This window comes from Asterias amurensis, chromosome 9 (genome assembly GCF_032118995.1).
Source record: "Asterias amurensis chromosome 9, ASM3211899v1".
NCBI classification, from domain to species: domain Eukaryota; kingdom Metazoa; phylum Echinodermata; class Asteroidea; order Forcipulatida; family Asteriidae; genus Asterias; species Asterias amurensis.
Window position 1 is genome coordinate 5,146,265 of NC_092656.1, and position 15,100 is coordinate 5,161,364.

Sequence of the window (15,100 nt, forward strand, 5' to 3'; positions counted from 1 at the left end):
TGATATTGGAGCAGGCGTCCTCCAGCAGCGAAACACCCAAATCAAATTTAATTCTCATCAACCTAGAACGTTCAAGTTGGCTGATATCGGAGTGTTATGATTAAAGGACACCCATATCCCCCGAGACGATGCGAGCAGGCCCTTATTTTATCGCCAATTGAGCACTGTGTAAGGCAGGGATAATGGCAATATCCATCCCATCTACCATTTTCCCTGTCATCGCGTGCCGGTCAGCAATTTAGTAGCCGACTCAGAAGAGCTTGAGAGAGCTTGTCATATTTTTTACCGACATCCGATCAAACGACTGTGAACAATCCTACCTAAAAGATTCCCAAAGTACATGTGCATGCACGTGTGACACGTCACTCTTAGTTTCGGTTGAAAAGCAGAAAATTAATTTTTTCTTTCTGGAAAATTTGTTTGCACTTTGAGAGACACGAGAGGCGTTCCTTTCGGTGTTAAGAATTTCTTGGTGTATCAATAGAAGTTGTTGAAAAAGATGTCCGGAAGAAAAACAAAGATATGAGGGGAAATGTCTGACAGAAAAAATTATATGAAGTTTGGTTTGCATTTATAGTGTTTGAAATACAAAGAATATTTGTGCCTGGGGGATTTTTTTTTAAAGAAATATTACCCCAAAACTCATTAGCTCATGCCAGGAGAATCCAATTCAATTCTGTTCAGTTAATTGAACCTAACATGGAGGAAAATATCCTTGCATACATGCAATACACAATATGAATTCCGTTTTAATATACTGAATATAAATTAGAGCACTAAAACAACACATCAAATAATAAACCACAAGGGAATGTGTTTCATATGCACAGTAGATGAGCAAGAAAATTACAACCTGTACATAATACAATTTAAATATTGTAAAAAAACAATTATAAAGAAGAGGTTGTTTCTGAATATAAGAGAGTTGTTTTTGTCAGCCTTGGATGGCAATCCATGTTTGCTTTAGAACGAGTCCAAACCTTCAAGAGCTATCACCAGATATTATTGCTTCTAAACCGTCTCCCACCCACAACCCTCCATCTCAAAGTCTGACCAACCAGCCAGCGCTAAGAGCCGAAACGAAACAAAGATGGACTCGCATCTTCTTGTTGCTAGCCAGCGTGCAGTTCATTTTGGAGTGTTGTTAACACTACACTGCATTCACTTTGCGCTAAGTACTAACATGCCAGGTCGGAGTTGGCTGCAATGACGTGTCTGTTTCGCATTGCCTTAAAGAGCAGTCCACCCATGGAGCTTGTAATTAGAGTGAGGGGAAAAGAGAAGAATGTAAAGTCACTTTTGAAGATAGAATGTTGTACTTGCTGTCACATTATTCAACATGATTAGATGGTTAATTATTTGTAAAGTGTACAGTGTCTGAATGATTCGTAATCTTTAAAAAGCAAGGCTCACCTCAAATCGAAAGTTTCCAATGTAGCTGTTTGCAGACTAGAGAGAGTTTGCATGATGCATGTGTTTTTCCTTCTGCTCACGTACACAGTCTTTTGCATTTAGATGAGAGCTTTGCACCATGCAGTAATAACCCGATTTAGGTTTGTTTTCCCTTGAATAGAGAACGAAAACATCTCCATCTTTTTAAAGGCAACAGATTGTGTTTACCCTCCAGCCTCCCCTTCCCTCGCCCGGGCTCTGCGTGCTTGTTTGCCAGCACCAGCCCACCCTTATTTTCATTTTGCTCACTGTTAAAACAGAAAATGGGGGGGATGGAACGTGTCCAAACGACCGGCAAGGATCAGAGGAAATACAGGTGAGGAAGGGACACACTGAGGTGTTACAACAGGTGATGCTGACCTCTTCCCTGCACCCTTACACATTTTTCATTTTTTTTTATGCTGACCTCTTCCCTGCACCCTTACACATTTTTCATTTTTTTTTATGCTGACCTCTTCCCTGCACCCTTACACATTTTTCATTTTTTTTTAGTACAAAGCAGTAACAGGCTTAGGTTAGACTATTTTCTATTCACCACGACGACAGGCAAATTTGCCATCAATTTCCACCCTCAGTCTCCGCTGACCTGAATTCCCATCTCCCCCCCCCCCCCCCCCCCCCCCCCCCCCCCCCCCCCCCCGTCTAAATAATTCATGGCGCACTTTAGGGGGATTCTGTTACAATGCTGTGCTATAATTCCAGGATTCTTGTATTTAAGTGATGCCGGTAATCCTCTTCGCCCTGACTCCTTGCAGCTGCCCAGCCAGCAATGCCCAAATTGCATTTGCCTCTGGTGACTGCCCTCCGGTCCGGCGTTGCATGAATTTTTATTTCCGGTGCCTCGCGGCAAAGAACATAGAGAAGAGTTTTGGGAAGACGCTGCCTATGTTTTATCTATTTCTGAGAAGTGATACCTGTGCGATCGGTTAAATGCATACTATTTGCTGTGTATCTTGGTGCATGAGTAAGCCGGTGGTAAAACAGTAGCGATAGGCCTACTACATGTCTGATACAATCAGGCCTTAAAAAGGGGGGAATAAAATTTCAATTTAGAAGAAGTATCAACATTATAAAAGTTATTGCTCAGGTACAGCATCAGAGGTGGGGGAATCAAGTTGTCACACTGCTTATAAAGCCCTCTACCTATTAGTTCTAATACCCTGGTTGCAATCTGTTTCCATCTCATGTACACACACAAGGGTATTAGAACGTGCCATTTCTATGAATGAGTACCGAGAGAAGGAAAAAAGCACCAGCTCTGTTAAAACCGATTTCATTGATGTCGAAAGATGTATCAGGAAAAAAAGAAAAGAAAAAAAACGTCACACAGATAGCAAATGTAAACTACACTGGGGACGATTCAAAATATTATTCAGTGCCGCCAGCCCCCTCTGCAATTGAGCCAAGATTGTATGACCGAGCACACACACACTAGGAAAGAGGAGCCCTCTCCACAAACCCCTTGGGCTGTGTAAGATTGCTCCACAAATGAAACAAATTTCCTCGCCCTTCCTTTAGTGTCCCACTGCCGAGACCTCTCGGTTCAACTAGCGCCCCTCTCTAGTAGTAGAGAGAGGGGGAGAGTCTGCATTGCAGGCTGGGTCCCAGGCCCTATGGAAGATTGTCTAATCAAATTGAGGAGATTGCTGGCTAAAATTTTCTTTTTGCAGCTGCAATTTGTGTTTTTGCCAAGGTCTGGGGAGCAAAGAAGGATTGAACATGTTTGTATAGGAAGGTCCTGATTGTCCTAGAGATAAGACAAGTTTTTCTGGATGACATTTCCTGCATTGTATAATAAGGTTAAATATTTTTTTTTTTTTTCAGTGCCATTTGATGAATGTACCCTGCATTAAATCGCACATTAATCATGGCTGAATTCGTTCAGAGAAAATGAGTTTGTTCGTTTTGACTTTGGTAGGGAGGGACTCGGTGAGGGTTTTGATGAGAAGGCAACCATCTTAATTTTTCCTGCATCCCAAGTATTATGTGACCATACGGCCTTAAAAGAAAAAAATAGTTTTGCTTTGACATCAACATCCACTACTGGTAATGAGTAATGGGGAAAAGTGGTCAAAATATCGTTACATATGTTGGTCTGATTTATGTAGTTCCTCTCATATCATGAAACAGTCCCAGACTATTTTCCTCTGTAAACTCAGTTTGGTAAAGCAGTGTCCAAATTGGCGGCTATGGCTACAACGGTTGCTAAGGGTGTTGCTAAGGGCAGACTATACTTTAGCACATGACAATGCGGAACTCTAGCCGTAGCTGTAGCCGCCAAATCGGACATCGCCTCATGTTGATTTGAGCGGAGTGAACAAAAAAAAAGATGCAAGATGGCGGCACCATTATGAGGGTGCAGTAATTCTGTCCATGCATAATGTAATGCTGTCTGTCTTATTCACAACTCTCCTGAGACAAGGCAGGTAGCGCTTGACTTGAGCCAAACCAGGGAGCGCATGCATGAAATATACATGCATTTTATGCATGGTGAAGCGCACACTGCTCTGATGTCACCACTTGTAGGTGTTGGTGGGATCTTAGTGCAATTTATGCAGCATGTGTTTTGTATTATTTTGCGGGCGGCCACTTGGATTGAGAAGCGACTGTTTGCTACAAAAATGACTACATGTAAATGAACATAAATGCACAATGTCAATATGATTATTGCTTTAGAGCGCAAACATTTGTAATGGGGGCGGCCATCTTGTTTTTTCTCACGCTAATATTGATGGAGTCAAAGAAAGGCTAGAATGAAATTAGTCTGGCCCCTCCATAATTTGAATTGTTTCATAAGGGAAACATAAAAAATAAAAATAAAAATATCATCAGCACGGTGAAGGGGCACCATGGCCAAGACCAGGGCAACAGCAGAGGCCATTGCCTCTGTGTAAATCCAGACCTGTATTTACTCCACCCCTAGAGCATGAAACTGGATAAGAATTTTTAGACTTTTATCTGAATTCAGACTCTCTTATGTCTGCCTGGTGACAAAAGTAGCTGGCTATTTCTCTTCAGATCTGAAGAAATACTGCTTTTTGATCTACTTCTCTAGTACTGTTCCCAGAAGCTCCTTGAAAATCTATAAACCAATGGGTTACCAAAAGGTATACAAATCATTTTATAACCTCCTGAAATTTTGATCTTATTTGTTAGCAACGACTATCCCCCTGGTATAAATTTACCCAATAATAAATATCGGAGGTGGTTTGGAGAAATGACTTGACACAAGCATAGATTTTCTTGACCTAATTATTGAAGTTATATTACAATCTCAAAGTCTTGTTTGCTCAGCAGTATTGGGTCATGAATATTACAGATCCCTATGCGCTAAATCCAACATTAAAACTAGGGTGCGCCTCATTTTTACCATTGTTCCCTCCAGTTCCCTCGTTCCTCCCGCTGCTCATAAATTCTTGATATCACAAGTGGCGGTCCTGGTTTTTATATGAAAAATATTTCCCACACACCAGCGGCTCAAGCATGTGTGCACATGGGGAGGCTTTGAAACGCAAGCTTGCCAGCCGACCATTCTCAGCTCTTTTTTTTTGAGTGCTCTAATGTACTCCACCGAAGTGGCCTGGTGTTTTTTTTTTTTATTTTTTATTTTTTTATAGAGCGTTCTCTTCTCTTTGTGAGCATTCACGAACCCTAGCATGAGGTATGTACAACCCCAACCACATCACTTTACTACTGAAGGCCCTGTGGTACCCAAGTGGTTGGCGACATTAATGACAGACGTGAACATTTGCCAGATGTACGGTTTAAACGTTGACAAGAATTGGGGAATTGGGAAGGAGAGATCACTCTAAGGGAATGCGGGTACACTTAGCGTACCTTGGTGTGAGCCCATGGTATGTTACTGTGGTTTTGAGCAGCCCCTTCTTCTAATCCATAAGCCTTAATTTTCTGACCCAGTTTTCCATAAGAAAAACATGGATGACCGATGGTCTTGCCATGGTGCTTTTGTTGAAAGTTCAAATCAATGATGAAATTTTTGTTCTGGAAGTGCCTTTTACAAGGGGAACTGACCCCTACTTCACACCCCAAGGAATGAAGTTTAAAGGTCTTTTTTGAATTCATTTTGTAAGGCTCTCAGTAATTTCCATCTTTAGTTTCAATAAAGAATTTTGAAAGATTTTGGACTTGACAAGTCAGTCGTCCTCAAATTGAAATCACACTTTCTCAAGTACTTTGTTCAATATTTGACTTTTGAGTTCAAGCATCTGCCTCTCTCCGAAGCCTTGTGGTCATCTTTGGCGCAAGTTGTACTATGCTGTCAGGAGACTGTTTTCAGGGCACTCTAGACCTCATCCGTCAAGTCAAGAAATAAAAGCTTTGCAAACGTCGTGTGTTATATTATCGGCGAACTCATCAGCCAAAATGCCTAACGAGAATGGAGCGCAATTCATGCATATAACCCTATATACATGTTTGTGAAGACGCACAGAGCAAGGCCTGTTGACACTGGCGCTCCATGCACCTGCAACTAACTGCGCAATCAATATATAAGTGAGAGAACACTCCCTAGGATCTAGGAGGGGGGGGGGGGTTAGAGGGTAGGAAAGAGATTCTCACATGCCATTAGCAAAGGGCAAAGTTCCTGCCTGTAAATGACTCGAGCTGCGCCCAATTTCATAGCCCCATTGCTTAATGGGTTTTTTCTTAGCAAAAAAGGGACATGATACCAGCCACAGATGGTACGTGTGAAATGGTTCTTTGGCTGGTAATCTTATTCTGGTAAAAAGCATACTTTGTTGTGCTAGCAGCTCTATGAAATTTAGCCCAGATGTTGAAATGGGTAGGCACCTTAAACACCATACATGTAGAGACATTTCATTTGAGGAGGTACAAAACCAAACCGATACCTAAACGGAGATCCTGCTTTAATGTATAGTGCTAGGCAGATGTGATGATTGGTTCAGTCTAGCAAGAGGTTTTTTAGTTGGCCTTTCCAAACAAATGATTAGCAAAATACATTTTAGTGAGGCGTGGCTTTACTTTCAGGTGGGACGGTGGACTCTAAGTTGTGACTTGCAAGCTATGTTCAGCATTATACTCTTGTTGAGACAGCTAAAATCGTGGGGACTGTGTGTGGTCACTGTAATATAGAGCTGTAGATTGTGGGGTAACTACGATACGGACTGTTTACCGGTGCCAGTGTCGTGGGGGGACTTGTCTACCAACAGAAGGATGTGGGTACACAGTGTGCACGCTCTGTGTGTGTTGATTAAGTAGACGTTTTCGTAGTGAAGCGTTTGTTTGAGAATGGCTGCAAAGTTTCGTCTACAGAGATGGGTTTGTATGTAGTTGCAAGAACCAATATGTTGAGTTATACACATGAGGCTATGCTGTTCATATTTGTGCCTGTAGTAACAAGGTAACAGTGAAGCTGTTTGACAGATTTGATTTTGGTGGTTTTTATTGGAAATTGTGTCTCATTCTAGATGTCTCTTTCAAAATATCTAGTCATCTAACTAACTCAAGGAACCCAAAACAGTTGCCCTGTTGCCTGTGCTTTTGCTGAGGTGCCCTTTGCAAAAAGTTCCAATACAATTTTTGGTTTTAATTCTTATGGATTTGTTGCCCTTAACCAGAGGAAAATTTCTGTGTCCCTTCAACAAGAACACAATTCAAGGCATGATAAGGTATCATTTAGATACAGGTAATAATTTATGGGTTTATGAAAGATATGGTAGTTTTTTTTTAATCACAATTCTCCATCCTCAGTGCTGTAAATATGCTCACTTTGTAGATATTGAATTTAGACACCCATGTATGCGTCATATTAGGTTTTATATTTTTTACATCACGGGACTGTCCTTGGCGCCTCGCAGCCTAAGAATTTCATGTTTGCCATGGCAAGCAATTTGCTTTTGTTTGCGTGTATGACTAAGCCATGGGACCCTCCATCTTCTTCTTTGCCAGCACAAAAGACAAGAAGTCCCATGCCTCATTGTGTATGTTCTCCCGTGTATCTATACTTCTTTTCTCTTTATGTTTTTTTCCCCTCCATTACTGTTGGGGGTTTGACAATGGCCGCCGTTAGCTCGTAGAATCAACCCAAGGTCTCATACTGCTTAATGAGTCCTTTGTGTTGTTGGGGCGACTCCATTCAGTCTGTTTAGAATTTGCATATGGGCACGTCCTGTGAGAGAAATGACTTCTTGTTTTCTTTCAATTTCAACTTCCAACCTGCATCCAAGGACTCCCGTGGAGACTTTATTGCGGAGGAAGGAAATTACATTTAGATTCCTCTTCTCCCCCCCCCCCATCTCATTATTTTGTTAAATTTAAAAAGTTTTTTTTTTTTTTTAAGACTACCTTCAGTTTTTTGTTATCCTTTTCCTTGATGCTTGTTTTTTTACTTTTTTTTTCAATACCAAACAATAAAACAATGATTTTTAAAAATATTTTCATGCACTACATACTTCCTAATTGATGGTTCAAATCAAGTTATGAAATAAAGAGATGCAAAGAAAGGGAGCTGTGGTTTGGTTTGGGGAAAAGACAATAAGACAAAATTAAGAGAGATGTTATTACAAGGCATGCTTCAGCAGCAGTGGAGGAATTGAAATAAATTGAATTTTTTTAAGTGGTTACCTTTCAATCCCTTAGGATTGGACAGACTATTCCAGAAGAAATTAGCAATGCACCTTTCTGTCAGTATTTAATCAGGAGGAATTGTTAATTTTACTGCCTTGAGTAATGGGTTTTGTTATGTGTATCATTAAAAAGGTTGATTATTCTGGGAAGGATGTCCAAAAATATGCCTTCCACATGAGTTTTTCCGAAGATGCTACTTCCTTTCCCACATCAAAATATCATTTTATTGGTCGTTGCTGGTCATTGATGGGCCCCTTGATATGTTACTCAAGCCATCTTCCTATAAATGACCAAGAAGGCTCAGCTGTGATTTATGGCTGCTTCCTTCAGAGTTATTGGTACACAAACACTGTAGAAAGATCGTGATGTAATATGGAGTAAATCTTGCGGGGGCGGATTTTCAGGATTGCATGTCCCGAAGTCTTAGGATGGGAAAAATCTCTGAGGTATTGTTGAGAATCGTTGAGGATGTTGTGGGTGGACAACATCCAGGAATACAGGATGTAATTCACCTTTTAATCATGGTGACGCCATCTTGCTCTTTCTGTTGCACCCAATGTAACCAACCAATGTATACCAAACTGAGACTGGGAGGGAGTGTCAGTCTGGTTCCCTTTCATGATTTGAGAATTGGATGTGTATCTGTCAATATTGTAGGCAGGGTACCTGACACAGATGACCACAGCTTGATAAGGTCTATTTGATCAGTGAACAGAAACATGTTTTACTTTATCTGAAATGAGATGCAATCTTTGTCCAGTTGATCAGAAGTCCAAGTCTCAAAAGTGGCCTGTGCTTTTTAGACCTTTTCCTAAAAATTCAAACCTAAATGGATGCTTCGAAACAGAAACTTTTTTCCAAAATACAATTGCATTCTGCAGCTTTAATCTGTCAACTTTCTGAAGTCCTTATATTACATAGCTGTATCTTTGCTTACAAAGTATGATTCATACACAACCCCACACTCACCTTGCGTTTTCCGGTGAAAAGAAACTGTTATTTGCTCAATCAGTGTGCTCCGGCACCCGCAAGGGGACCCCCACATCGCAGCATGGAATCTAGCTTAAAACCTGATACCTATCAATATTAATGCTAGGCTTTGCCTAGTGTTCTGTCAGCGTTAGGAGGGGGGGGGGGCTGTCTAGCTGCGGCTGCATTAGATAGCCCCAGTGCACCTGATCTCCACATAGTGAGATTATATTACACACCCTTCCTTTAGGAGTCAGTGTCGTAGCCCTTTTAAATCATTAATAATTAGCTGGCCTAGTACTGTGTGTGTGTGGTGTGGAGGGATCTATACACAACAGACCCTGCTTTGGATCTACCGGTGCTAGCAGTAGCAAGCCATTTATGATTCATAGCGGACTTGTTTATGAAGCGAGAAATCGGTTTCAAAAGGTTTCCATTTTTTTTCCCTTCCCATTATTGAATTTACTTTCTCTGAGAGGAAAAAAAAAAAAAGGAGAGATTCTCCATTTTGACATTTAAAACTAAATATCCTTCATAAGAATGGGGAATATTTATTGGATACTGTATTTGATAGTGACTAGGTGGTGCAAACATTTAAAAAGGTGTTCGCAATGGACTGGAGCATAGGTATAATATTGAGTGCATTTGCAATCAATTTTGCAGACTACATGTTAAAACCTAATTGTACATGTATGGTGCACATTTGCAACAAAATTGTGCCCCATTTGTGATTCAACTGTGCCTTTGTATATTACATGTAGTTTGAAAGGAATACAAAATTAAAGAGTGGAGTTTGAATTGACCCATTTGATGAGAGCACACAACAAAAGGTTAACTGAAGCTTCCCAGTGTCTTTATACTTCTTCTAGAACGAACTTGTGGTTTTTACCGCCAGCTTATTGTGAGAATACTGAGTCATCTCCCGTCTGTACCTACCGCATTGTACAACTACACACACCATGTATATTTTCTGCGGTTTCTGTGGAGAATTTTAACTACTTAAATCAGATTTGACGTTGTATATTGAATCTGCAATCACCCAACCGTCCAGTGATTGATCATTCCTTGCAAGTTCGTTCACTCTACCTCCTGGTGTGCACTTTGGCAGGAATAATTCGACGGCGGGAAAATGCCTTGTTGAGAAAGGAAAAAAGATGGATGCAGAAACACATTTTTTAAAGGTGCAAGGAGAATGCCTAATTTGTACCTGATTGTGTCACTATTACGTGATGAGCAATGGCCCCCGCAATACCACCTGCGATAAATTTGCCACTATCGCCCCCCAAAAACCAAGCCAGGTCCTGACACCAGCAGCGGCAAGTGGGGAGTGTTTTCTATGATCTCTCTCTCCTCACCACTCCCCCCAAATCACCTGTAGCAGGTGCTATACAATGCACCCCACTTGGAATGGCCGGCAGATCGTGTCAACCTTTATTGCATTTTTCACAGGGTGCAAACCTCTCACATTGCTGCCGCGCTGCGCCCAAATTGAAAAGCGGAATGGAGCCTCGTCGACACATTAAAATTCAAAGCCTGGCAATTTGCCCTCAAGTCCATGAGTGTCCCAACAATTTAGGCACATGTACGTTTATCTTTTTTTTCTTCCTCCCCCCCCCCCCCCCCCTCTTCCTTTTCTGTTCTGTGAAAAACTGGCCAGGTGATCAGTCATCCGGATGTGGAAATTGTGTATAGGAGGGGAGGAGATTAAAAGGGGGAAAAAAGCAATCAGGTATTCTTAAGATGGAGGTTTGATTTGAATCATGGTAATGTTGCAACATTTACTTGCACCTCAATGCCTTTTCCTTCATTCCAAAACAGTTTACATGTATATCCCTTGTAAGTTTACGCCACTTGTGCACGGTTCACGCACAGTACAGCACAGTACAGCAGAAGTTCGGGATGGTCAAATAAGTGTAACCCCTCTCTGCAAAAGTGTACTCTCACATTGGTGATAAGCAATGGCTTGAAACAGTCGACGTGTAGTAGTTTGTACAAAACATTGGGCAATATTAGGAGGAATGTTTCTAAGACTCTATATGTGTCAAGTCCTGATAACTTTACACTTTTTGAATGTTTAATTTCAATACTGAGTCGGACGACTGAAAACAAAATTTGTTTTTGGAATTTGAAGAAATTCTGAAGAAACTGTTTCCTTGTGAATTTAGCTCAAGATATTTCAGTTATTTGCGTTCCAGTCAGATTTGTTCAATTTTTCCCCCTAAAGATGATCAGAGGACATGAAATCGTATGAGATAAGGCCATAGCAACTTGATGGAAGCTTTCCAAAGTCAACTTGTTTTCAATGTTACTAAATTTGAATTCTTTATTTCTGTTTTGTTTCTCCAGCACCCAAACGCTCCGCTGAAGACGGTGGCAGCCAACACTACAAGCGAGCTCGCGGTGGCTCAGGCTCCGATGCCAACCGCATTGAACTCCGCGTCTTGATCCACAGCAAGGTCAGTAGTCGCATCCAGTTGTGTCTTTATGTATCACCACGAGGCATGGTGGAGTTTGGTTACCAGATCAATGCTATAGAATGAGTAATTGTGTTTAATACAGTCCTGGGAGGTTGCATAATTACCCCCTCATCTATTTCCAAAGGCTTCACCTAAATTTGATCAATCTTTTTTGCATTTAAAAGTATTTAAACAGGCGGGGAGAAGACAAAATGTAGTTTGAATCCCGCCCAAATGGATCTTGGAAAGAATTTGTTTTGAGAAATACTACAAAAATCATGTTCAAAAGAAACATATTTGGAAGCAGTTGTTTGCACTACAATTTTGGCTGTCTTTACTCTCAAATTAATGTTAAATGCTGGGATGGGCAAATTAAAGAGTTTGTAATAAAGCTCTCTCTCTGTCTTTGCCTGAGGAACAAAAATTACTTAGGGAAGTTATTTCGCCCTAAAGGGGTAGAGAATAAATCAGAAAGGGAGTCCTCTTACGTGCGATCGCGCTCATCAGCGCGATGATGATGCCGTGTAAAGTTAGACAAACCATCCATTGCCGTTTCCCCGTCTCCGTGATGACAGTGAATCTTTTAAGCTGTCAACAATTTATCTTCTTGGATAGCCTCTCTCTCTCTATCTGCAACTCTTTTTCTCTCATCTTGCTCTTGGACATGCTCGTCCACCTCTAGCACCCTTCAGAGAGGTCCTCTGCAACTCTGACAGAGGGTCTTGTGGAAAGGGGGGGGGGTCCCCTGTTGGCTTGAGTTCTCAAACGACCAGGGGCCATAAAGAGGAGATGACACTCGGATGGTTCTGGAGAGGATCTGTTGACTTTCTTTTTTCGCAAAAGCCCAGAGGGGGGTAGGGGGATAATTCTTGCAATCCTTGTCTTAGGCCAGGAGTTGTTAGACTTCTTCCCAAGGGGTGCTCTAACGTTGACTTCCCGTCTCCTTAAGATGGCAAGATGAGACCCACTCTGGACGAGCACTGGGCCGGATTACTGCTGTGAAAACCACCTCTTTGAAAAGACAAACAATTACCTCTGTTGGAATTTACGGCATGTTTGATATTTTCAAATTGCCTAAGCCCTTTGTTTTTTTAAGGGGGGAAACTTTTAAACTATGTATGAATATGGCAGGTGTGATACTTCACACAATGCCGTCTGGTCTTTGCCTTGGTGCCATTGCAACACTCGGTAGGAACTTACAATTTCCCCATAGGGTGCCTTTTACCAGAAGAAAATGCAATGGTGCCCTTGCCCTTTCAAAAACAAAGCTTACAGGCCTGTCAAGGGATCAGCAGCCGATTTCACGAAACGCTAGGATTAATCCTCCTAACTTAGGATCAATCTTAAGGTCTGCATGATACAGTGCAGGGGTGGGACTCGTCCTAAGACTAATCATAAGTTAGGAAGAGTTTGGTGAAATAGACGGCTGTGCACTTTGTTGTGTGGGAATGTTTTTTGGGTTAATACTTGGCCCATCATTTTAATTTTGACACCTGGTTAACTGTGTGTTGAATTGAAACAGGGTTTGGTCTTAAAAAAGGCTCGGCAGCAAGAATTCTGGGTTAAATTATTATATTGTCAGGGATCGTTTCCTGCTGACTCTCAAAAATTGCCGCGAGAAAAATATCCTGGAGCTGTTTTTTTTTCATTGAGTTGGCCAACAAATGTGATCAAGTTTAAATTGAATTGTAATGTTTGATTGTGGGACCCCTGAGAAAACATTGTTGGAATTGTACCAGTGCTTTGGGCTTCAACCTCTTCTTATGACTGCGGGAAACGATACGAAAAGCTTTGTCCTAATACAAAGTTTTAGAATTTTTTTGAAATTCCTTTGGGTGACTAATCTGCTATGAATTATAGTAGTAGACAATAGACCATACATTTGCAGATATCAAAAATAGTTCTTGATTGTAAAAAAGCAATTCAATAGATGGGTTTGAATTATTTGATGTGCCTAAAAGAGATACGGTTGTATTCCCTTACAAAGCATGCAGAAGAAAAAGTAGAGTGGAATTTTTGGAGTATTTATAGATTGAAGTATCTTATGTAAGGGTTCAATTGAATGAAAATATATTTCTGATGACAATTGTCAAGGGAAATATTTCCATCAGTAAAATGTACTTCTCAAAAAAGGTTGTATAATTCCAGTCATAATGCCATACAAAAATCTTTCAGAAATGACAAAGATACAAAATAGTGGCGACAATCCTTTTTTAAAAGAAGATGAATGTCGAGTTTTGGAATGATACATCTGTTGTTCTGTGTGAAGTACATTATCAAACTTAACATCCCCACAGGCTTAATATACTCTTGCCTGCAAAAAAAAGGGGAGAAAGAAGAAGACAAAAGAAAAAAAAGATGTTCAAGAAATTTCTTAAAATTTCTAAACAAGCTGGTGTTTATACTTGAAACGCAAGAAGATTCTATTCCAAGAGAAGAAGCTTGGGATGTCACTGGAGTACATAGAGTTGCCTTTCACCCCCAGAGCTCTATTTTAATGGTTTTTAATTGACTATCCGATGAAATTGCAGCCTCAAGGAATTGTACTGCGATTGAAAAAAAGTTCATGCACTTTGGAGGCTCACGAAAAAATATAGTACTTTTTTTTCCTTCTCTCTCTTTTTTTTTTTTATTTCTTTTAAATTACACTGTTCAGCAATTGAGCAATTTCATCTTGTTGCAGTTTAGTTTGGTAGTTATCATAAAAATAGTTTAGTACTTGTAACCACATTCAATTTGAAATGAAATTGGTTTTAAACTGTCCCGAGAATTGTTCCCACATAAAACGCTGTAAAACTGCTTCCATTCTCTCAACTATTCATGAGATGAAAGGGGGGACCTTTATACATGTAAGGGATTACATGTTTTTTAGAACAGACTGTTGATACAAAACATGCATAACAATTATGATAGATAATCAGTGAGATGGATAATTGCTCTGCGTACTTTTTTTGTTACATGGGAGCTCATTCTCTCTGGCCTAATTGTCTTCCCCTACACTGTATGCCTAGGCAGTCTCTTTTGTTTGCTCATCCGCCCGCGTAATGAGGTTTAATTATAATAGCATGTCTAGTAAAAACCTACAACAGTATTAACATCGGGCAGTCGTTATATTGGGCCCCCGTGTGCATGACGTGACTTCAACCATGGAGGCAGGATCTATGCTCCTGTGCTGTAACAAAGAAGCGTTGGGAAGAAATTGGGCGTGTTGACTTTTGCCAATTATAAAAACCATTTCTAGTGCTTTGTTCTACCAGAGGTAGTGGGTGATGGGAGAACACATTGTCTGTTTGTTTTTTAAAGTGCACATCTTAAAGGGAAGGTACACTTTAGGTAATTACTCAAGCAACTAATGAGCATACAAACTTACTTGGTCAAGAGCACTGGAGAGCTGTTGATATTGTAAAACAGTGTTAGAAATAGCCCCTCTATGAAAAAGCTTGAGAGAAAGAGGTTATTTGCGCACACATTCATTCATTTTTTCCATTCAATCCTACACATATGGAATTCAGAAAATAGGGTCTAATTATTTAAATCCATAACCAAGTTGAAGTAAGATTTCATACTGAAATGAATAACCTTTCTACAATAACATCTCAAAGTAACTCATGGCCCAA

The 15,100-nt window shown here is 40.5% G+C and overlaps 1 protein-coding gene across 1 annotated transcript in view; it reads left to right on the top strand.

The window, feature by feature from the left end:
- LOC139941477 (heterogeneous nuclear ribonucleoprotein K-like) overlaps positions 1 to 15,100 on the top strand; it is a 95,016-nt gene that overhangs the window by 63,317 nt on the left and 16,599 nt on the right. Inside the window, exon 4 of the mRNA XM_071937998.1 lies at positions 11,374 to 11,483. Coding sequence (XP_071794099.1) covers positions 11,374 to 11,483 — 110 coding nt within the window. The remainder of the gene's footprint in view (positions 1 to 11,373; positions 11,484 to 15,100) is intronic.